Consider the following 24484-nt stretch of genomic DNA (forward strand, 5'->3'; position numbering starts at 1 on the left):
TAAACACATTGATACTATGTTCAGAATGGGACCAACCCAGTTCCAGCAGCAAGCCACCAAGAATTCAACTCAGCTTTGCTTTTCCTGATGCAGTGTAAATTTTGAGCATGTCTACTTACCTTGAACAGCTGCACTCCAATACAAGCAAACATGAACTGCAGCAGAGTGGTAACAATCATGATATTACCAATAGTTCTAATAGCCACAAAGACACATTGAACAACATGCTGGAAAGAAAGAAAAAAATAAAAATATTTTAATGCAACTCGTTACTTAGTATCACAGACTACGTAATAGTCTATTTTATCACATTCAGATTATTCTTTTAAAACTACTATTTTTGAATTGTCAGTATTATACCTACTACCATAATTAAACTTGTTTTCTAAATTTGTCTATAAGCCTGTTGACATAGAGCCATCAACATTAACTTCTAAAAATTACATAAGCATTATGGAAAAACAATTAAAATATTGCTCTGGTGTGTTGGTTCACAGCAAGTATTATGATCAAAATCTGCTCTCCATGGCGTTGGTGTTCCTCCACATATAAACTGCTGTAACTGTGGGCAGAATCTGGCTTAATACGTTTAAGAATAAGGAACTGATTTGTCCTTGCCCTGAACTTCTCTAGGCAATTTTTCTTGCGGAAGAATTTTTAACCCGAGGCAGGACTGAAGAATCAGGCCAACAGAAATATAAATTCAAAAAGAAAAATAAACACCTTAAGTCCTTTTGCTCTGTTTATTGCCCTTAGAGGCCTCAAGACTCTTAAAACTCTGAGGATCTTCACAACTGAGATAGCACTTGATCTAGGGGGAAAAAAAAGTTATTCTGTTACTTTTAAGGTAACGGATTTTATTACTAAGGATAACAATGTTATTGCAACTTCTTTGTATATGACATTTCAAAAAAGTCTCAAGATATATATACAAGATTTTTTTTTAGTAATCATGGATCCTTTATTAATATTAGAAAATAGTATCAATCTCATAAATACCATAAGAATTATTTTGATTTCTGGAGCAACTTTGGAATGAACAGCTCCGAAGCTTGTCTGACACTGTAATTCAGTTGAGCTTGGTCAGGAGCAAAATGGCCCCAAGGTATTTTTCAGTGTTGACAATCTCTTTCGAAGACACTGTGTAAGCCCTATAAATCAATGAATACCTTAATTTCCAACCAGCTGGAGATTAAAAGATCTCAATTTACTCACATGCTCTTTATTTAAGTAGCTAGGACTGCATTTTGAGGAAGTAATAGCAGCCAGCCTTTTAAAGAACACACTGTCAAACTGAAAGCTTGTGTAATAGGTATTCTAGTACAAGCAGAATACGAAGTGGGAAGCAGCTGACTGACACCAGCCCTTGCTCTTTTCTAAGTCACTAAGGATTTCACAGATGATTTTTGAGGCACAGCTGCTCAGCAAATCAATAAGCACTTTCAGACTCTTATTATGTTTAGCCTGATCCAAACAAAGCAAAATCTCTTCACTACCACTTACAGTCCTGGTTAAGGTACTTCTCTCCCCTTCAAATAATGACAAGTTACATATCCTAGTAAGTGAATGCTGAAAAAGCAAGCTCATAGAACTAGGATGTAGATATGGCAATAGCACAAAAGAAGGTATATTAACCTCCTGAAGCTCCAGAAATTACTTGCTATGCAATACAGTGTCATGGTGTTCTTCCTTGTTCTCTTGGTAATAGTGGGAAGTAGTAATTTGTTTCCAACCCATATTAGTAATGAGTTACAACACTCCATATAAAGCACTACCTCTTGCCAGTCCCACCCTGAACACTGATACTGCACATCCACACACAAGGGGGGGAACAAAAGGAGCTGAAACACTGATTTCAGTGTAAAACCCCAAAGCAAAAATAAATCATTCACATTATGTATGTATAGTACTTACTGTATACCAAATGATACCAGAGAAACACCCACAACCAGCAAATCCAACAAATTAAAATAATTCCTGCAGAAGGACCCTTTATGAAGGAATGCTCCAAAAGCTGTCATCTAAAAATAGAATTGTTACATGTTTAGTCTATATGTCAATTTATTCAAATTCGCATTTAGGCTGTTTACAAGACACTTGCCTAGAGTGTGAAAGCATACAATATTATCTCAGTTTCTAAAAGCAATTGAGATATGCATTTTAAACCCATTATGTTCTATTCTGTTCTGTTCCTCAAGATGGAGCAAAAAGATTTTATTTCCTTTCTTCTTGCAGCAGACTATCACATCTTTCAAGACTGTTCCACAATGAAGAACAGAGCTACCATCAATGGGCATCTCAGGCTACTGTGCCACTACTTATATATCTGCAAAGGAATGCAAACTACAAAAGATGCATTTTTCTTGGAAGCCATTCTCTCTTTATTCTCATGTTAAACTTGCTTTTGTCATGATCAAAATAATAAATGTTTCTCAAAACTAGAAGAATAAAAATCCTAAAGTTTTAACCTATGCAATGACATGAGAGGTAGTATATGATAAAATTTCCAGCAAATTCCTAGCTCTTTTCACTTACAGCTCTACAGAGTAGGGCTAAACTCATTAAAATCAGTGAGAGTTGAACACTAAAATAACCTTGAATATCAAACCTACATCTACAAATAATCATTTACACTGCAGTATGTTATCAGTTAGCAGCACACAAAAGTTTCATGTAAAGACTCCTACAGAAGTAAATATATATTGACCTAAAAATACAGGTGAAGCACTTATCTCCCCATCTTTATATGGAGTCTCATATTTCAATCACTACAAATCTCAGTGGAAGCATTTGACTAAAACTCTCTGTGGCAAATGATTCTATCCTTCACACAGATCAAGGCCAAAGCAAAGCTTAAAGCAGATTTTGAGGTGGTGAGCTCTGTCATGCAGCCTTCAGCGGAGCAGATGCTGCCGGACACTCACTGGGCCAAGAGCCCAGAGCACCACCAGTGCTGCTCTTTTCCTCCTGCTTGTAATTCCACAGCAGTGGGGAATGGTTTAAATGGTGTGGGATTAGCACAGCTGGGACAAGGTTAAAAGCACAAGGCCCTAACCTGACCTTCGCTCTGATGTTTTCACGTTTCCCCAAGTACTGCAAACAGGATGGTTAAGGTGGATTTCAATGCCACGTAGGGATTACATAAGAGAATTCTTAAATGCTGTAAACTGATGTTGCAGCTTTTCTGTTATTTATATCCTTATTTATGTACTCAACACCATATAATGTGGAAATTCCCATGTCTCCAGAGCAGTCAATAAGATAGAGCACAGGGAGACTCTCCACATGCTGAGAGTTATTCTGTTTTAATGCTTGGGTTTTGGACATTTACAAGTTTCTTTGCTGCAGCTGATAGTATTGCCTCTGGTTATCTTAATTTCAGTTTCATACACTTTTTGCCTGGAAATTAAGCAATGCTATTGTTACTGTCGGTCTAGTCTTGAATTTACTCCTTGCAGAATACACACAGCTTCTGTACATCTTAGACACTGTGGAAAGCACAGGGCAAAATCCAGCACAGAAGACATGGAGGACTCCAGCCATAAGCAAGCAAAGCCAGTGTCTGAGACATGTTAGTAAAGCAGGCACTGTGCCATGTTCTGGTTGTCCATTACATTTTTTATGGTACAATTTATTTTCCCTTATAAATAGATGTGAGTGCACTGCCGAGCTTCCTGGAGAAAGTGGAGTCAGGAGCATCAACATTTTTGGCTACAATGGGGCTTCTTGTTTCTTTGTAATATTTTACAATGCCAGATTTCAGCAGCCCAAGCTGCTTCCTACTTCCCTTGGATAACTCTTGAGTCACTCAGTGTCAGAATCTTTCTCTCCTAGAGAAACACCCCTGGAACTGCAGGAGCTATACAACCTGCTGCTCAGAGCACGTGGAAGTTTACCGACTCTCTTCTGCCACAGAAATGGTGGTAACTTATTTTGTATGGCTTCTCACATTCAGATGTGGCAACTAATTTGTCCTAATGTTACAGTTCTTTTCAATGCCTCGTTCTTTCCTTTAGTTTGGCCTCTCTCTAGCAGCAACAAAACTGGGTATTTATTTTAGAATGCTACAAATCTTGTAAGATTAATCAATTCTATAGCAAGCTCCTCACTGCTGAAACCAAGAAATAAGGGGATAAATGTAAGTCTGGGAGAATATTTGCAAGCATAGAAGTAGTCTACTGCTTACAATACAGCTTATCTTGTAAACAGCCCAAATATTGCATCAATTAGTATTTATCAAATCGCATTGTGAAGAGTATGCACAGCAATATGAGCAAAAGCTGGGAGAAGAGATTTTGTTAAGCTTAATCCTCAACTGGAAATGCAAAGTTTATGTACAGATTCTTAGTGTACCAGAAATTTTTAAGTCTATAGATCAGGGTTACTCAACCAAAAACTCATGGTGAATATGCACAACATGAAACTTTTAGGAATTGTGTGTAAATCTCTGAAAAAATATTTCAAATTCCCACCAAAGATTTTGATTTCTTTGTCCAGCATTTTCTTACATGTGAACCTAATCCTCAGTTATACGGCTCCTTTGCTAGAGTAAGCCTCGTACATCTAAAACCTGAGTAACCCCAATGGATATTCTTAATAATCAGTACACAAACTATACATTAAAATGCCAATTTTTGACTCATGCATGGGTAATACATTTAAGCAAGCATATTTATGCCTTTCTGTGTATTTAAATGTATGCCCAAGATAAATGCAAAGTATCTTAGTATATGGATAGATAAATGCAAGATATCTTGCAAGTCCTGTTGCAAGAAAATAGTTATCTACTATTTTAGCTCTGTGAATATAGTTCAGCAAAAGAAACAAGAAATTACATGCTCTCTCCTTAAAAGACTGATTATCTCTTTTGGAAATGCCAGAGCAAGGAGAAGGAAAAGCTCATGCGCAGTGAATTATTTTTCCCTTTTCTGGCAACTGTGAGTTTAAAAAGGGTAAAAAATGAATTATTAAACTGATGTAATGATAAAAAATCAGCTTCTTCATGCACCCAATGGTAAAAAATAACCAATCAAAACTATGAGGAACTGTCAAATAAAAAAATCCTCTGGTTTAAAAAAAGTTTAGCTTTGATCGCTTAGAGAAAAGGCGAAGAACACTTCAAGTGCCTTTTCCTGGCAGGTGACACACAAGGAAAATCCTTTTAAACAAACTTCCTTTAAAAACCTGTTACCTTCAAAATGATCTCAAATGTAAACATACTAGTGAAGACATAATCTGCATACCCTAGGATCTGGAAGGTAAACAAAAAGTTACAAACATTATTGCTAAAGCTGCTTTTGAGCTAACAAGGATCAATTAACAATGCATTACCTTTAACAGGATTTCAACAGTAAAGATGGCTGTGAAAGCATAGTCAAAGTAACCAAGTATCTGCAAGGTATAACATGCGCCACAGTAAGAAATCCATCTATTAATGAATTTTTACAATTTAGACCACATGCACAACAACACCCAAATTAATCTAAGTAGGTAGATAGGGAGTTTAAACAAAGTAGTTAAAAAAAAACTGCTGTTATGCAATCATTTTTATTTACTTAAAAATTTATCAGATGCCACTGTGCTTAGATATTAGAGTTCACCCTGAAGAGTTAACAGGATCCAATAAGCAACACTTTCTTTCAATTCAGACTTTCCTCTATCAGCTTTCACAGATACACTTCTTCAGAATCTTACACAAAGAATAAATACTTATTAATAATAAGTCTTTTTTTTTTTTTTTTTTACCAAAGTACTGCATCAAAAAATAAAACTTCAGTGGATGTTTCTAGATTGCACATCATTCTACATTCTGCTACATTATATTGTTCCTGTATAGACTGGGCTAGAGCATCACAAAGCAAATTAACAAATAACTAAATTACTTAAAATCAGTACTACACCTGTCTTTTCTAGAACTTGGAAGATACAGCAGTGATTTATTTGTAGGAAATTCAAAAGAACCCACAACAGTTGCACAGTAATATCCAAACTTTTAAAAAGATTGCAGATGTGATATTGACCTCACTGCTGTCAACAGGAGCACTGCTGCCAAGATTTCACCCTTTCAAGGTGGCCATATCACTAGCACCTAATTTAGTGACCAACACACACTGCAGTAGGGTACTAGTTTAGTTTTAAGGATCCAGCAATCCAGCTAGCGAACAGTTGTGCACAGAGACACGTTGCTTGTGGCTCGGCAACTAATAAAATGGGAAGGAGAAATAAAATAAAGAGACAACACACAAAGGCAGTATTCCTATTAGATCATATAAAAGGAAGTAATTTTTTTGCCCATGTTCAGTTGAAGATCACATCCTTCTGTCCTTTGCTGAGGCTGAAAAAATATGTGAATATTAAAGCCATTCAACAAAGATTAATCAGTAAGGAATTAATTCTAGAGTTAAAAGAAAATATTTAAAGGCATTCCAGTCTGTAAACTTTCATTCCCTTGCCAAGCTGGCTGGTTGAAGGAACATGATCATTCAAGGCAGTAACAAGAAACATATGCAGGTCTGGTGCGTTTGTGAACATTTACAAGAGGGCAATGCCTTCTTGAAATCACTCACATTTTACCTGTCTGTGTCCCAAATAGGAATAATCCTTTCAGTCACCAACCACTCTCCAGGTACGTTTTCCTAGTACTCCTCTAGTTACAAAAAAAATTACCAGCCCTTCAAGCCATTTCTACAATAACAATTTCAGTATTGCCCACCAGTTCTCTTTTTCTTATCCATTAGTGATTTATTCATAAGATTGCTCTTGTCTGGTTTTACAGATACGAGAAGCACACGTCTCCACTGAATAGTACATGAAGAGTGTCTTTGTGCTTTGACCTCTTTTTACCTTTGAAGAAAGTTTTAACTTTTTTTTTTTTCCTAAGGTTACTGAAAAAATATTCAGAGAATGTCAAAAGAGGACTTCCAGAGGATGCATCTACACTAGCAAGAACTAGAGGGATACAACATCTACTGACCTAGTAGGCCTATCTTTCCTGTAAGATGTGTAAGAGTTTCTCTAACCCCTTGGCAATCTCTACAGATCAATTTATACCTAAAACAGGAGAGGCTTGGAAGTTTTGTCAAAGTATCCCAAAAGTCCCCCCAGACTATTACCAAGTAGCATCATCTCAGCTATTTCATACCTAATCTGAAACATGCACAACTCACAATAACACGAGAGGCTCGCTTCACCATTAATACAAGTGCAGCAAGTGTTAAGACAAACATTAGTAGTCACGAGAGTGAATTTACTTTTGTTTCTCTGTCTAATAATTGTGCATTTGAGTAACAGGCATGTTTTCTACTACATTAAGAACATAAAATGGGGGATTCAGGAATTTATTTTAGGAGAACACAGCTGTTTACTTACCACATAAACTACATTTATTGCATAATAAAGAAATTTCTGAAATTAATATTCTTATAGATATTTTATTTCTACAAGTATATCTAAAAAAGGATGCAGAAACCCTTTCAAATTTTCGTGTTTGTATATAGGCTGAAATAGCATTTGACTCTGAACTATGACAAGAGCTGGGCATGCTCCAATCCTCATCTTACATGTGAGTTTAGAAAAAAGTGAAACTTTTTTAGTTTCTGATTTAGCCAATCGGGAATCCAAGGACTTCAGGTCATTGGAGTGGCCACGCTAGCTTCTTTGAAAGAAAAGGTAATATCCTTATGAATGCATACACTCCCTAACAGAGTGATACTCTGAGTTCCCCAAGACCACATTAATAGAGTCAACGAAAGAGAATAGGGGACAGGTCAGAGTCTATTCCCAATGTGTTTTAAACAGTGATCATTTTAGCTAGCATTTCTAAATTAGTGTCAAACACTGAGAGACAGTAAGAGTGGTTCAGGAAATGCATATCAGGTACACCAGTTGAAAATCATAAAGACATAAAAATTAAGGGCTTACATTATTTCGAAAAGAGTGGCTGCGAATTGGATCTTCTGCTGCTAGGGAAACACTGCTCAGCATGATGAAGACAAGGATGAGATTGGTAAAGATGTGGTGATTGATGAGTCTGTGGCATCCCACTCGAATTCTGAATGATACAAAAATATACCATGTGTGCAAATAGAATTCAGCAGATGGCTAATATACAACATGTTTTCTATGACTCTGACAACAACAGAACAGAGCAACCATCAGCAGCTAAAAGCACTGCAAATGCTGAAGTTAGAGCTCTGATTTCTAAAAATGTACATAAATTCAAAATCCAGTCCACCCGTAGTGAAGATTCACTTATCAAAGGAATCTGAGAGAGGATTTCCCGGCATTTCCAGGGTTATGAATGCCACTACAAGTTCCAGTGTTTGTACCACTGTGCTCATACAGAGGCCAATGTCAAAAGGACCAAAGCTAGATAATAAGTAATTTCAGATCCCAATTTTGATTTGATTCTTATTAAAGCTGTCAAAAGTACTCATACGGTGATCTTCAGCCACATAACATGAAGTGGAACTGTACATATGCTTAGAGTCACTGAGCCCAAGGTTATTACGAATACTATGAAGCACTTTGGTAGAACAGGTCTGGGATTAAATTGGCAAAAAGGCGGGATCAGGTTCGTAACTGACTAACACTAAAGTTGTCTAAACTGTGCTGAACAATCAGAAGGTTCTTGGGGAAAATTTGTTCTCCTGTAATTAAGTAGATTATTTGAGTATAGTGTATCTTAGTTAAGTAAGATGGCCATTTTGGCCTGAGAATATGTAGCATTAGTTGAGGCCAAAAGCAATTTGACATCTTCAACAAATCTAACATTTTTGCATTCAAGATACATGTTCTTAAAATTACTAATTTAAATAGCACTCTTCCCAGTTTGTTTGAAAATTCTGAAGAGCTTTAGACAACCCATGCAATGAATAAGATACAGCCCAAAACACTGTATCTTGATCATCACACCATCTTCTAACTTAATTACGATGACCTCTACCACTGAGAAGACAGCATTCTCCTGTGCCAAATAACTCTTAAGCTCCCTTCTGAGACTGCTCATGAAATTGCTATATATAAATGTAGCAGCTACATTCAGTCTGTAGGAACTGAGTTTAGTTCACTTGTTCACTTCCATCCAACAATCAGTAACGACTTTTACTGACTACCGAAGCTTGCTTTCTTCATCAGTGCAGAACTTCAAATGCTCTGCAGTTAGACTGAGTGGTGAAAGATTCCAATTCCCCGCAAAATCCAACTAGTATTGCTCTTGATTTTGAAATAATTTGTCTTTATCCTCAGTGTTTGCTTGAATCTGGGAAAATGCTGTTACCCAAGAGGAATATATACATCCTTTCTCCTTCTTTCTCTTTCTCTCTCTCTTATCTTCTCTCCTCCTTCCTCACCCGTATTACTCCAGAAAGGTTCCTAGTGTTACTAGGAATCCTATCTCATGTAGAAGATGCTCAGACCTTACATCATACCTTTTATATCCAGTGACTAACATACTAAGTAGATAATATACATAAAAGGGTACTTTTCAGACGTTTGCAGACTTGACAGACTATATGTACAAAATGTTATTATCTTCAACAGTGGGAAGCAAACCAATATATTTATCAAATTATTTTCATTTACCAAGTCATTCAGAAAATTTTACGAGAGACGCAAATCTCTCTTCTGTTGAAGATACTGGAGTCCTAACCTCACTGAAAGGAGGCCTGTTCCTTCACTGCTAAACCTTGATGGACTGAAACAGTATTTTTCAAAATTATATTTACGGATTGGTGCTGCTGAAAATGAAGAAGGCACTCCCTTCAGGAATTGGTGTTATCTTCTCCTTCATATTTAGTTCCGATATTCTACGGGGACGTGGGCCTGCTGGTACCTCTGGTTCATCCTCCTCATCTTCTTCATCTTCACCTACTTTAAATTAAACACTTTTTTACTATAAAATAAAAAACACTGAGGATTTGTTCATAATAACATAAAAGCATGGCTTGTACTAAAACATATACAGCTTATTGGAAATAAATATTCATAGCATGGCTTTAAAAAAATCTATGAATCAATAAACGAACATCCACATAGTTGTCATCAGCTTATATGCATGTTTATGTGCGTAAGTGCCCTGAGTGAACTAATATGCTTTACTGGGCCTGACCAACCTCATCTGGGGTCTCCACTCACACCCTCTGCACATAGGCTCTGGAGCCCCACTTAAGCTCAGCCTAAGCTGTGTTGTAGGGGTGCTGAGCTCTGTGCACTGGCTGAGCACTGAGTGCTCAAAAGGTAGGGCAGATTTCTGTCATAGGCATCCAGACAATCAGACAGAACTGCCTTTTTCATAAGAATGTTCAGTGGACTGGAAGAAGCTAAGGCAAAAGTTGATTGAACATCATCAGCCCTGAAATGTCCTTTTTTGCCAAACATTTCAGAAAAGTTTAGAATTTGCTCTCACATCCAGATAGTCTTCAGGCTCACAGTATTAACTTTCATATGCTGTTTGTACTGTCTCAGAAGCTGCAGGAAAAGATAATACTTAACAGCTTACAGGACCATTTATCCACTGATAACAGAACACAACTTCACTGACTTCAAAGGAATTGATTCAGTGTTCAGCAAGAGCAAGTTTAGGATATTTTAGCAAACAAACTTAAATGTGTTTGTCTTCTGGCTGGTATTCACATACCTGGTACATCACAGGGTGGATAGGGATCTTTATCCTCCTCCTCTCCTTCTCCATATTCAGCAATTGTCACCTACAGCAATCAAAAGGGATGCAGAAGAAGAAAAATAAATTTAAATACAGCTTGGAGTGTAAAGCTTCTAAAGTCAAGGAAGTGATCCCTATGCTTAGTCTGAGTTTTCTGAAACAGGGTAACTCTGAGAACAGAGAAGAGCTGACAGTTTGATCATATCTTTAAAAGATGATTTTTCTATGGTATCCACATTTTTCTGGCTGTGTAGATCACAATGAGAATATAATAAACAGGCTTTGGTAAAAAATACCAAGAATGTTTGAACATTCTACTAAGAGTTTATCATTTGCTAATCTCTTCCATTGGATTTATCAGGCAAAATACCTACAGGGATCCAGGGATCAAGTTTTTCTAACATTAACTATTTCATGCTCTAAGAGGTTCTCTTCTCACGATATCCTGAAACCAAAAGGATTTTCTGGATTAAGAGATTCTGTGAGGATGCAAAGCATCAGAATTAAATTTCCTTTGCCTGGAAAAAAATGTAGGGATGATGGATTCATAAAAGAAATTGTACAATGCACATTGTTCCAATGTCTTGAAAAGTACTCCCAAGCAAAACTAGTAAAACTGCTTCTTAGAAAAGACACAATTTTTAGAATAAACACCTTATTATCCTTGGGCTTCTTTTGGTCACCTTCTGACTTCTCACTTTTTTTATTTTCCAGACTCTCTTTTCTACAAAACAATACAACAACAATTACAGAGCATGTTACATAAAGACAGAAGATTTTAAGTGAACTATACCCATTCTATGAAAAGTTCAGAGCGCATACCTAAAACCATATAGGAAAATATTTGAAATTATTTGCACATCTGCAGGAGTCAGAGCAATAAAATCTATGGCATTTGAATGCAATGATCCATTTAAAATATTATCATTTAGAATATAATTCCAGAAGCTAATCCCTAAGAAATTCAAAGCATTATCATTACTCCTTTCTAGAGGGATAAACTGTGCCCTGGGACTCATACAAACAACCTGCATTGACTTCAATAGGCCTGCACTGATTTCAAAGGAAGGTTTTCTTCTTGTCTATATAAGGCTTAAAGAACTGATTCCACAGGGAGTTGTGCACTGGCAACAACAAATACATTCTTGTTCTAATTGCACAATAAATCCTACCATTGCAATGTTTAACTATCGGTTGGCTTATCACTATGTCCTTAGCATCACTATGTCCCATTTTCCCAATTACTACCCAACTTTTATCTAAAATCATAATTATTGGGTCTTATTCAAATGTCTGGGTAAACTCTTTAATTTTTTTCCTGAGTCCAATACATTTTGAAGATGGTTAAGACATTTATATAAAGAAAGTCCTTATGAAAAAATTCAGTAACCTCCTCCTTCCCTCTCCTGCTTATTCAACATGTCCATGCTATTTTACCTCGCATTCTTTTTCCTTTCCTTTTCTTCAGCTTCTTCTTTCTGAGCTGTATTTAGACTTTCAGCATCTGCCAAGTTATCCACAGCAATGGCCAAGAAGACATTTAGCAAGATATCTATTTCAAATGATTTTAAGGACATTATGCCTTACTATACTTGTTTGGTTTATTATCAGCATAAACACTGACAATGTGAGAGTTATAAAATGCATGTTCCCAACCTACATCACAGAGATTCGTGATGCTGGAGTGTAGTGCAAATAACACTCATTTAATGGACTAGATTAATACTGTGTGTAAAACGAGCAGAGATTCATTAGGGTGACTGGTTTTAAAATAGCAGAATACTTGACCTATTTTTTAAATAAATGAAATTCAGCTTTATGCTAGCCGGTTTCAAATATGAATCGTTGCCTATTAAAAGTGAAGGCTGTTCAGGCATTTTGAAAAAATTCATTTTTATAACGGACTATATTCTGTGTTTATAACAACCTATATCAATTTCTGTACTTCAGTCCACATCAGTTAAGTACAAAATACTGATACAAGTACCATACAGTACAGAAAATAGAATGGTTTTGCCCTTTTATCACCTCCTGACCTTCTAAGAACTTCTGAGAATGACACTAGATTCTGTTGCTACATGGGGCCAAGGAAGTATTTCCAGTACACTGAATGCAGGGAAGGGGAACGCTTCAGCAGACTTAATCGCAACTGACTCAACATTCTCCATGCAGATTTCTCTCATCTGGTCCCTGCACTATACAGCGGATCTCCGGTTCCACTGTCAGCGTGTGTCAGAATTATTAGGGCTACATCAAGCAGCAAAAGGATGAACGGGGAATTACTGCCATAGAGATCAGACTACATCCGTGCATTTTCAGAGGGAGAGATATCAAGTAGAGACAAGCAGGGAGAATAAGGCTGTTCTCCCACTGGAGGAAGAAAAAATAATTCTCTGTTTCTGCCATTGCGGTGGCTGGAGATGGACTCAGCAATCACTGGAGTCTCATTCATTCAGGAATGGGTGTACAAAGAAATTTTATTTAGAGGACATGCAGAAAGCGCTTGCATGTCCATTGCAATTTACTCCCTCCTAGACAAATTTTCCGTACATCCCTGACACACAGCACCATTTGGAGATGTTTCCAGTGACTGCAAAGGATACAGTTACCACAGATGAAGAGGATAATGAAATATATACAGACTATCATGCCTGATGATGATGGGCCACCATATGCCATTATGCCATCATACATAACAGCATTCCAGTCTTCACCTGTTAGAATCTAAGAAGCAGATATGTTATTAGTAACCCATCATCAAAAAGAGCAATAGACAAACACGTTTCCTCTGACCACAATACACAGTAAGGCTAACCTTCTGTATACACAAAGCAATACCATAATCTTTTTATGCATTTTTTTAAAATTTCCATTTAAATAAGCATCTTCTGAAAGCTTGGGTTTAACTCTCCTAGCTTTTATTTTATTTTATGCTACACATTCACATCACTGACCGTCAAAGGCAAAAATAATAAAAATAGAAGCCTGTAATTTTATTGATATTGGCATGCAAAAGTAAGGGCCCTGATTTTCAGTAATGCCACATATGTAGTAATGCCCACAAATGTTCATCCCTCTTGAAAATCAAGTTAGTATATGTTTTAAGGTTCTCGTTTTGGTTTTGGGGGGGGTTTTGGGGGGATTTGGGGTTTGTTTTTTTGTTTTTTTTAAATAGTGACCACAAATCTTTTCTAATGTATGCCATTTGCTAGTCCTACCCAATTTCAGTTTTAACAGGAAATGGCCGCCTTACCATATATTATATAATACATGTACCACACACATACACTGCTACTACAGCTTTTGAAACGGTAGCTATTTAAAACTGAATGGAGTTCAATGCTGTGGGAGAATTACACTATTTTCTTATTGGCTATCACTTCACATAATTTCACTGAACTCTAAAGGAATTTTACGGAAATCTGTTGATTAGTTAAAGGGATAGTTCACAATGAGGCAAATCCACTTTTTCTGTACTACAACAAAAATTCTGAGTATTACAATGCAGGTTATAGGGGCATTTTGTATACTTCTAAGTAACTTCTTAAAAATTATCAGTTCTATCCTGAGAAGACATGTAATACTGACTCTCCTTCCAAGTAATCAAGTAGTTGTTCAAGAAAAATATATGCATGCCAATTTCTGAAATTCATTTTTGGAGAGCTAAACTTATCAAGCTGATGTTCATAGTTGTGAGCACCCAACAGGTTGGTTGCTCCCAAGTTTATTCTGAAACCAAAGGAAGCCTCATTCCTTTGAAAATGAGGCAGCCTAAAATCTGAATAAAATCCAACTCAGCTGAGTTTGAAAGTACAGCCTTAATTTTTTTAAAGAGGCAATGTCAGGTCAAATGTGGACACTTTTCCTCTTAAGGAAATTTCCCATTAAGGTTTCCTTATCTTAAAATTGCATGGAGAGTTTTTTTGCGTGCTCTGGGCAGCCACCAGATGAAACTTCTACCAAGGGCATAGAAAGTTGACACAAAGTTGAGTCTTGCAGGGTCACCTTTAAACTATCACCTACAATGTCAAACCAAATATGTGGAAAGCTGAATGTGAAAATGGCTAGAAAGATGAAACCAGTTAGCCTAATTCCAGTATCCAAATCAGCAAAAATGAAAAAAAAGGATCATATAATAGTGAAAAGTAAGCTGTATGTATGGCCCTATCTTTTCACAAGTAACAGACAAGTTGCTTTAAAATTTTAATAAACCTGACAGTGTCTCTTTAAAGAAATTCATACTTATTTTTATATTATATAGTAAGTGATATGACCCCTATGCAAATACACACTCTTACAATGCTTCTTATTTTTTTCTGCTTGGGAATAGCCAAACTTTTATATAGCTAATGAAGTTAAAGAAAACAATTTGTTTAAAATAAAAATGACATTCCACCTCTTTTTCTAAGTCATGTATTTGATGAACAAAGGAGATTTAATTTTGTGAAGTAATATGACAGCTATGTTGCATAGATAGATCAAATAAGACATGAAACAAATGGTACGAATGGTGCAGAGTTATCAGAGTACTGAATTTAATGAGCAGAATGCTACTTAAATTAAACTGAATAAATAGTATTCGTGATTTTATTTTCAGGCAACATGATCACTTAAACAGTTTTGTTGATAATCAAAGGTAAAATGTTTCATACGGGATGAAAGAAAGTTACCTGGAATACAGTTAAAAGAGCTTGTGGAAAATTATCGAAGGTGCTCCGTTTTGTTTGAGTTTCATCAAAATTAAATTTGCCTCCAAACAGCTGCATTCCAAGCAACGAGAAGATTATGATGAAGAGGAAAAGCAGAAGCAACAGTGAAGCAATGGACTTCATTGAGTTTAACAAGGATGCTACCAAGTTGCTCAGGGATGCCCAGTGCCTATAAATTAAAATGCGTGTGTTAACACACACCAAAAAAAAATCCAAACAAAACAGTAAAAGAGCAGCGCATGATGAAATATTACAAAAGAATTGCTGATCAGTCTTCAGCTATCCCTAAAGTTAGCAGTATTAGTTAATCTTACCTTGTTACTTTAAAAATACGCAGGAGACGAACACAGCGAAACACTGAAATTCCAAGGGGTGACATAATTTCCAACTCCACCAAAATGGTTTCAACAATGCCACCACAAACAACGAAGCAATCAAAGCGGTTAAAAAGAGAAACAAAATAAGCCTGTAGGCCCAAGCTGTACATCTTTACTAACATTTCACAGGTGAATAAAGCCAGAAGAACTTTATTTGCGATATCTGGAACAAAATATTAAAAAAAAAAAAAAGACATTCCTGAATTGTCTCATAGTTTCCATTTTTATTTTAACATATTAGTACTATATTTTCTATATCAGTTCACAGCCTTTTGCTTAAGAAGGAAGTGCGGTTGTTTTATGTTGGATTGTATTTGATGCCTAAGTGGCAGAAGTTACACAAGGATGTAAAGATTGCTACCAGCTACAAACTATGCATCTTTCCAATCTGTTGTGCAGTTCATGGCTGCACAACTGACAGCTTGAGTTCACACTGTAACTTAAACAGCACAGCCCACAGCATGTTCTGCTGTGCCAGTTATCATTTCCTTCCTCATCTTTCAAGCATGGTTTAACAATAAATGTATAGGTATTTACAATTTAGTATGGTGATTTTTTTGCTGGTATGCCATTAAGCTGTGTTACAGTTGTGGAAATCAAATACATTCAGTCATTTCTTGTATCCTTTGGCTGGGCTGAATATGCTTCAGGACAGCAAACAGCAACAAAATGGCAAAGTACAGAAGTAGGCACTGGTAGAATGCAAGTATCCATAGTCAAAAACAGAACAAATAATTTTTGATTGTACCTTGGATCTGGGTCAGCCAGTCAGGTTGATTATAATGCTCTGATGAGATAGTTAATGTGTTCAGAAAGACCAAGACAATAACAAGCCAATAAAATGTGACAGATTTTACTGCAGCTCTACATTTTCTTCGATTAAATCGATTCCAGCGACGCCAGCGTCGACTGAAAGTTCAAATAAAAACAAATTTATTATTATACAGAAAACACATATGAACTTAAGGAGGGTTTATTCTGTGTAGAAAACATAGTGCAAGTATGTATGTGTGAGCAGTTGTATTTTCATAAATATGTACACAATACTTAGTCATGTAAATTATTACCAGTTGCAGATTAGGGAGTGCTAATTTGTTATTCCTTTTTTAGATTTCATTATAAATTTTTAAATATAAACCACAACTTTCAGAGACTCTAACTGCCTGTGCCATAATAAGATTAAGCTAAATTCAGCTTTTTCATTGAGTAAATATTTCACTGAGTAACAAGATACATCTGTGTTCCCAGGCCCCATACACTTAATAGCAGTAAAGAAAAGCCAATGAAGCAACATAGAATTCAGGTAATGCTTAGTCTGAAAATGCAGGCTTTGAGTTAAACCACAGGCACGATTCTGGCAGGTTTAAACAAGGCAGGATCGTTGAGGTCAATTTTAGAAATCTACCTTATAATGTCAGAAATTTCAGTCAGCAGCTCCTAGAGATTTCTACCGACATGCCTTGAAATTGTGTCAGTGGGCACACATTTGTGAAATGAGTAAGAGTGACAATCAAGGACAAGTAAACAGGCCCTACTTAGATATGGGTTGGATTGACAAGTGAGGGTATTAGCTTAGCTTTAGACTCATAAAACTAGATTTCATTTCTCTGATTCACTTCTGGGAACTGTAGTAAACCAATTAGTCTGCCTGGGTTGCATTCCCATTTGTGAAATGGGAAGAAAATATATCGCTGGATCACAGGAAGAGAAGTATTAGGAAGCATTTGATAAAAGAGAGGCATATAAAATGTGCCAGAACTACAGCCATGGACTCAGATAGTAAATTTTAGGAACTGACAACTGCTTCATACAAAATTCAAGGGACAGAGCAGGCACAGACTCCAATGGTCGCTTGACCTAGCCTTAAAACAGCAAAGAACTGAGAAGAGTGTGCATGCGTAAGCTTCTTCCTCTATAGTTTCCCTATCAAGCCAGTCTAGCATAAATCTGTTGTGATGGAAAGGGGTGCCCTACTCTCCTAGTTCTGCTCTCTCCCTTTTGCCAAAACTAGCCCTAGTGAAGTGAGCCACACCTGAGAATTAACTGGTGGAAACCAGTATCTTTTTTTTCTGGGTTGATTTTAGCTGGGCAGTTGTCTGATCCAATTCATTGTATTGCTGCATCATGGGAAGAGCAGGAAAAATGAGGGGCTGAGACAGGGCAAAGGCACTGCAGCCCTTTTGGCAGTACTACAAACATGGAACTGTGGCTTTGGAAAATTTTTACAAATAACGAGGTGAATTTCTTAATAATTTCAGTGTCTGAATTAGCAGGTATTTTATTTAGTATGTGTAAAGTCAGAAATGCTTTAAGTCTGCTTTAGAAAATAGAACCAATATGCAACAACACTACCATGAAAATAACTGAGCTTGGCATTACATTCAAGCATTATCTGAGTTTTCCTTACGCACCTTAAATTTGTACTTGTAGTAATGGAAATCAATACTGGTTTCAGACATCAGCACAAAGATGTTTCAAGCCTTTGCAATATTCAAACCGTATAAAGGAAAAATATCCTGTCCTGACCTAAAGCAAGCCGTATTCAAGAAGATTCTTATCTTGCCAGACCCCTGCTAAACAGCTCTATGTTCGTGGCCATCATCAGGATGGCTTGCTCCCTGGGTAGGTAAGCCAGCCTTTTTTTCACGCTTCTAGAACATCCTATCATTGAAGTAAATGAGACAAGAGTAATATTGCTTGGATATCTCTACTCATAGGAGCCAAAAGCAGTCTCAAAGTGTATAACTCATAGCTCTTGAAGCCAATGGAGCTTTTTCTTCCCCAAAAGGTCCATGGAATCAGTGATAAAACAGTGGTACACATACAAAAATGCTGCTGAAAGGTGTGCAATGGCAATCACATGTAGAAGTGTATGAATAATATAAGCATATGTAAAAAGCCTACAGAAATAAAGCAAAAATTCAAAAAGAATAGGAGTAATTTTCTACCTTCATTAGATTGGTACAAGCAAAGAAATAAATAGTAAGAAGCAGACTGAAGTAGATGGCCTGTTGTGTCAGGAAAACCTGTGGCTATATAAAATAGGAAAACAAATTACACCATTTTCACTTAACAGTGTTCTATTTTTTAGTAACTGCCCTTCCTAGTTTTAGCCAAACAGCATATTTTTTTTTTCTGGAAGACCGAAACGTACCCATCTCTTTTGAAGAGAAATTCCATTTTCATAGATTTGCAATGATATAATATTGCTTTAATGAAATTATCAAGCATTTTCCACAAAATATAGTGGTTGAATAAATATTAAAATCACAGAGGATGCTTACAGTTGACATAGTTTGCTATAACAAACCAAATTATTCACTGCTTTTGTTCTCATTAAATAATTTATCATTTTTCCTTCATAGCTATTTCTGAGCAAATCATTATTCTTACAAATGTGTTCCCAATTTCACTTTCATTCACTCATGTATTCATGTTTGGTGGCCCCTTCGGCCCCAGTCTTAAATTTGAATCCACACATGGGAAATCCAGCCTTGCATTGAGTCTGACTGAACTCAGTGTCAGTCAGTCATGCAGAACTCATGAAGTTAAGTTTGTTTACTTGCTATTCATGTGTGTTTGTGTATTGCTACTAGACCTATGCGAAGGCAGCAACATTCACTTTCAGATTATTTTGTAACAGCAGCCTTTCATTATATCATGCTGGACTTCCTGTTTAGAACTCATGCAAAATCCCCGTATCTGTGAAACTGGCATGCCTCACATTTTCACCAGTAAGCTCATAGAGAAGTAAATATTAATGCCCAAGATGAATACTTCCGTAATTGTGGGTGCCAACATCTGTGCAGAGACCCTAGACTTCCCTACTCTTCTTTATAAAATATGGGACAGAATAATTCCACCAGAGTGCTCACTCGTTATGAAAAAATTTTTCAGATTATTTTTCCATTCCTCATTTTTGTAGTTATAGGATTCAGGGTACAGTACCAGCTTTTTAGCATGACTTGAAGATTAATGTGATCATATAACCTTGACAGCTTCTCACTCACTGTTTGGACTATTAAAAACACCGGGTTTGTGTAGAGATTTTCCTTTCTCAGAGATGAGGTAGCAGCTTTCATTTAACAGAGCTTCTGGAGTTCTCTTTTTCCTTAAAATATGAATAATGGGCATGGTTCAGAACGTAGGCATTACTTTGCTTTCTCTGTAATGCTTCTATGAGTCCCCACTGTGCAAACAGACCCACCTTGGAGAATGTAGTATAATGGCAGTCTATTGCACTGCCTGGTATTTGAAGTTCCATGCAACCACTTCATATTTGAGTTTCTCCTTTAAAATCAGCATGCATAGGCTTCATAGGAATAAATAGTATGCTATAAGGTTGATTAGAGACAATATCATGATTCAGAATGATCATGGTTGTTTGGGATTCTTAGCTAATGAAATACTAAACAAATTGTTCCATTTGTTCTACTATTATGGTAACTGGAAGCAATGGCAAGAGAAATTACAGACCATTAGCACACTGAATCATTTCTCTTTATTAAGCTAAAAGCAGTCTCGTCTCTCATAATTCTCATGAAGGGTTAAGCTCAAAGGTCCACATGGACGTGACTGGCCCATCCAGCTGGTGTAGCTAAGGCCAGTTTCTGTAGCAGGAGGCACACAAGAAATGATACAGCTTTTATAACTAATGATGAAGCTTGTAAAAAGTTAGTTGTGTATTCACTACCATTCTAAATGGCCAGATCTCCATTGGCCACAGTCTTCAGCAGAGTGAGAGACATTTATATGCTGTCACCAGTTTGCTGGCTGAAAGGGATGACAAAATAAAGCTTGATCATAGTGTCACATGAAAAAACTCTCAGTGTAGAAAAGCACCAGTTAACTGTTGCCTGGAAGCTCTTCTTCAAAAAAGAAAGGAGACTATTCAGAAGGAACACAAGTTCACTCCAACTGCTTGCAATTGGTCAGCGCTGGTAGGTCATTAGAGCTAGTAAGGCTAGTAGAATAAACCTGGGTATGCTATTCCTCTTCATTGCTGCAAGGAGAATACACTGCTGTTACCAATGAATTACTTGCTATACATCAAACACTGAAATCAGTTTTACTAGGGTTAAAAAATTGGAATGATTCCAGGTGTTGCCAAAACTGCTGATGCCAGATGCTGCCAAATCTTCTCGACTGTCCCTTTTTTTCACTGAAAATTTTCTGTGAAAAATATTTATTCTGTGGGTTGTCTGCAACTGTAGGAGTGTTTTTGCCCTTCGTGATTCACTAAGTCTACCACGTGATTACTTACCTTAAATCACATAGCTATTTTTGTTGTTCCTTCATGGAGTAACCTAACCTTTTTAAACAGAAAGAGGTCTCTCTTCTGTGTTTGCAGTTATCCTTTCTAAACACTAAATTTATGTCCTGTAAGACTGGAAAATAAAGTCAAAATAAAGAAACTTGTTGGTTTTGTGCTCTCACATCCAGTGTCTACAATATCAGAACTATTAATTCTTAATTTTGCTTGTAACACTTCCCTTCTGCAGTCATACTTGAAAATAGAAGCTCATATTCCCAAATGCTCCTAGTAAGTGAAAAGAGCACCACAAATATCAGCAAAGCAAACCAGGGAGTTTGATTTCCAAGAGCGTTCATGGATACTTTGTGTTCACCAGTAACTGTTAGGAAGAACTTTCACACAGTAAAATTTAAAGTACAGTAAATAAAGAATAATTATATCAGATCATCACGATGTGTAAATAGTCACAAGGAAAAATGTGATGAAGAGAGAGAAAAATACTGACCTGAACTTGGATTTTGAGATGGTTTGACTAGGACAAAGGGAAAACACATTTTTGAGAATGTGGAAACAACAATTAACACAAATTCATTCTCTTTAGAATTTTGCAAATCAATACATTGGAATTACATATACATAAAACCAAGCTTTTAACAAAATGCATCAAGAATGCTGAAATTCTATTGTCTGTTACTTATTTTCCGAAATACCATTCCTAAAACTTGACAAATTTTCTAAGTGAAAGAAAGGAAATCTTTAAAACTAAGAAAGGAAATCTCCTTTAAAACTAAGTAAATAAACAGCTCATGTAGAAGCTGCTTGGAAGTCATGAAAATCTGAGCGAATAAATAGTGAACTCCATGGGTTATAGAAATATTCCCATACATTCAGTTATTGCCTAGAAAATACATAATCTCCAGCAGATGTACAATTTAACAGAAAACAAGACTTTTTACATGTCATAGGGGACTTCTTTTCTTATTATTTTATAAAAGCTTACAGGAAAACATGACGCTACTGCAAGTTTAGTTGAATTGGTATGTTTTAATGCTATAACAATTGGTCTAGTATTAAACTACTGAAAGGCAAAAAAAACCCCAAGTGCCATACAAAGCTTGACTATTTGAAAGCAGTTTTTGCTAAATAAACAGCAGGGAAAGAATGAGTCTTTTAAATTTTGAGATGATGAGGGTGGGTACTTGAAAGCAGCCTGTGTACTCACCATAAACTCCCACAGCATGCAGGGTTCTCTCCTTCTCCACTCACGTTCTCTGTGTTCACTGATTCAGTTTCACTGGTGGGCATGCTTGCTGTTAGGAGACAGAAAATTGCATTAGATTGATAGCCAAGCAAGGCGTGAAACAGAATATGATCTCCTGTTCTATTGCAAGAATGCCTCCACTTTTTGCATGTCTAACGACAGCGTGGAAGATCTGAGGAATAGCAGATGAAGTTAGAAACTTATCAGTCCTCCTCTTATAACAAAAGAGAGAACACAGAATTCCAGTGTGTATCATAGATTTTTCTGTTTCTTTTCAATGATTCAAGATAACTGTTGAAAATGCACTACAGAATGCAACATAGAGGAGTTTTGTAACAAAGAGCATGCTGCCGCTTTTAATGAAATAAACCCTGACCTAGATTTTGTGACCTTTCATTTTAAGAAGTGGAGGTGCTTATCAGTTGTTAAGTGTTGCTAACATGCTTTCCAATCCCAAGAAACGTCATCAAAGCTCTTTGAAAATAGGAACTATCACACTCTGACCATTCTATGCTTTTACTTCTATTATGAATTACCACGGCAAGGTGCTAGAAAGTGATTGTGCCTGCAAATACTGTACGAGCAGAGAGGAGAGTGTGTTGGGAATGGCAGAATACAAAGGATGATGAGAATTATTACTGATAAAAAGGGGATGATGTTTGTTACACAGTGAATTACTGTGCATATAGCAGATCATTACTGAATAGTTAGCAATTGCAGCTAACGTTTTTTAAACAAAACTCATTTGCAAATTGGTCATCACCATTTATCTTCAACTGAAACAGAGCGGGGGGACAGCGTATGTCAAAAGGTATTAGGAAACGACGAACAGTCAAAGATCTCAGTACTTCCTACGGGAGAACACTACTTCCATGCCTGCAAAGCAAGCATGAAAGGAAAACCTCAGTAACAAGAAAAGCGTCAAATTAATGTTGCTGGCTTATACAGTAGAAATACCATATAAAGTTGGGAAAAATAAGAGAGATGGAAGATGCACTGAAATTATCTTAAGATACTCTGTTTTTCTTCTGTTCTTGCTGTTCTACAGTAATTTAGGTACCTTCTGCTGTTTTGATGGTTTGCCTGTTTGGTTTTTTGGTTTGGTTGGTTTGTTTTGTTAGGGAGGGTTTAAGCCAACATATGCGAACTGAGAGTACTGAAAGCAGAAGGGCTACAAAGCCTATTTCTGTTAGGCAGGTCTCACTATTTTGGTAGCCTGAAGGACGCTTAAAGCAGGCCTAATTACACACATCTTAATATAAGTAAGACTTGAGAATCAGACCCTGAATTTTCTGATTTTTCTACAGATCAGGTAGAAAACAGTTTCTCTGCACAGCTTCTGTATTGCCTCAACACCAACAAAGAGAAACATGGAAGTGGTAATTGGTAGTTTGGTTTCCATGCCCATCAATTCCATCCAAGTAGAGAATAATGGATCTGTGCAGGCTAGATGCTCAGCTGCTATTTGCAACAGCTGAGAATCTGTCCCCAGAAACATAGGTCACCACTACCTGAAAAGTTAAACACAGAGTTGGCATAACAAAGAAAGAGCCAAAACTTCCACGCAGGTGTTTGACTAAAACTTCAGGCACTAAGCATGGCAAAACCTTCTTTCACAAGGTTCTTTTAAAAGATTACTGCAATTGCTTTATATATGAACAATTCCTGGTTAGCACCTGCAAGTGCCTCAAGTCTAGTACTATGCTTCTCTTTATACATCAGTTTTAAAAAATGAATATTGCTAGTCTTGTGTGAACTTCACAGCATACAGTCATAGAGTTCAAAAGGAATTTCATTCAAAAATAAAGCAAACAATCTCTGAAGATACCCAAATTCAAGTATTAAAATTTTAAAGGATTTAAGAAAAAAAAAATTCACAAAATTATTTCAGACATTATCTCGGATCTTCAGAACTAATAGTTTTTATTTTAAAATGCCAGGGTCTTTTGCAAGGGGTTTCCATGTCTGCTTAATGGCTGAAATGGTTGTCTTGTGCTGGGTGACTTGCATACTGTTAGGAAACACAACATTATAGCCACCCAGTGACGAACATTTTAGTTCTTATGATGGGCAACTCCAAAACACAAGGGCAGAAGGCTTGTTTCATACACTGTTACTAAGAGCTGCCAGGAAAACAGAGCTAGGCCCACTTCTGCAAGTATTACGTGCGCAACATGTCTCACACTTGTGTTTCAAATTTATCAACCCTTCCCTCATCTACAA

General features: G+C 36.7%; 1 protein-coding gene across 1 annotated transcript in view; it reads right to left on the reverse strand.

The window, feature by feature from the left end:
- The window catches only part of CACNA1D (calcium voltage-gated channel subunit alpha1 D), a 198348-nt gene that overhangs the window by 63353 nt on the left and 110511 nt on the right, over positions 1-24484 (reverse strand). Inside the window, exons 11-26 of the mRNA XM_035894713.1 lie at positions 22223-22310; positions 21506-21532; positions 16495-16655; positions 15684-15909; positions 15331-15538; positions 13264-13384; positions 12098-12212; positions 11315-11384; positions 10637-10706; positions 9726-9870; positions 7921-8050; positions 5332-5391; positions 5192-5251; positions 1915-2021; positions 724-811; positions 58-227 (exon numbers count right to left, since the gene is read on the reverse strand). Of these exons, the coding sequence (XP_035750606.1) occupies positions 58-227; positions 724-811; positions 1915-2021; positions 5192-5251; positions 5332-5391; positions 7921-8050; positions 9726-9870; positions 10637-10706; positions 11315-11384; positions 12098-12212; positions 13264-13384; positions 15331-15538; positions 15684-15909; positions 16495-16655; positions 21506-21532; positions 22223-22310 (1846 nt within the window). The remainder of the gene's footprint in view (positions 1-57; positions 228-723; positions 812-1914; positions 2022-5191; positions 5252-5331; positions 5392-7920; positions 8051-9725; positions 9871-10636; positions 10707-11314; positions 11385-12097; positions 12213-13263; positions 13385-15330; positions 15539-15683; positions 15910-16494; positions 16656-21505; positions 21533-22222; positions 22311-24484) is intronic.

Source organism: Egretta garzetta, unplaced genomic scaffold (assembly GCF_000687185.1).
Source record: "Egretta garzetta isolate BGI_Z169 unplaced genomic scaffold, ASM68718v1 scaffold215, whole genome shotgun sequence".
Lineage (NCBI taxonomy): Eukaryota > Metazoa > Chordata > Aves > Pelecaniformes > Ardeidae > Egretta > Egretta garzetta.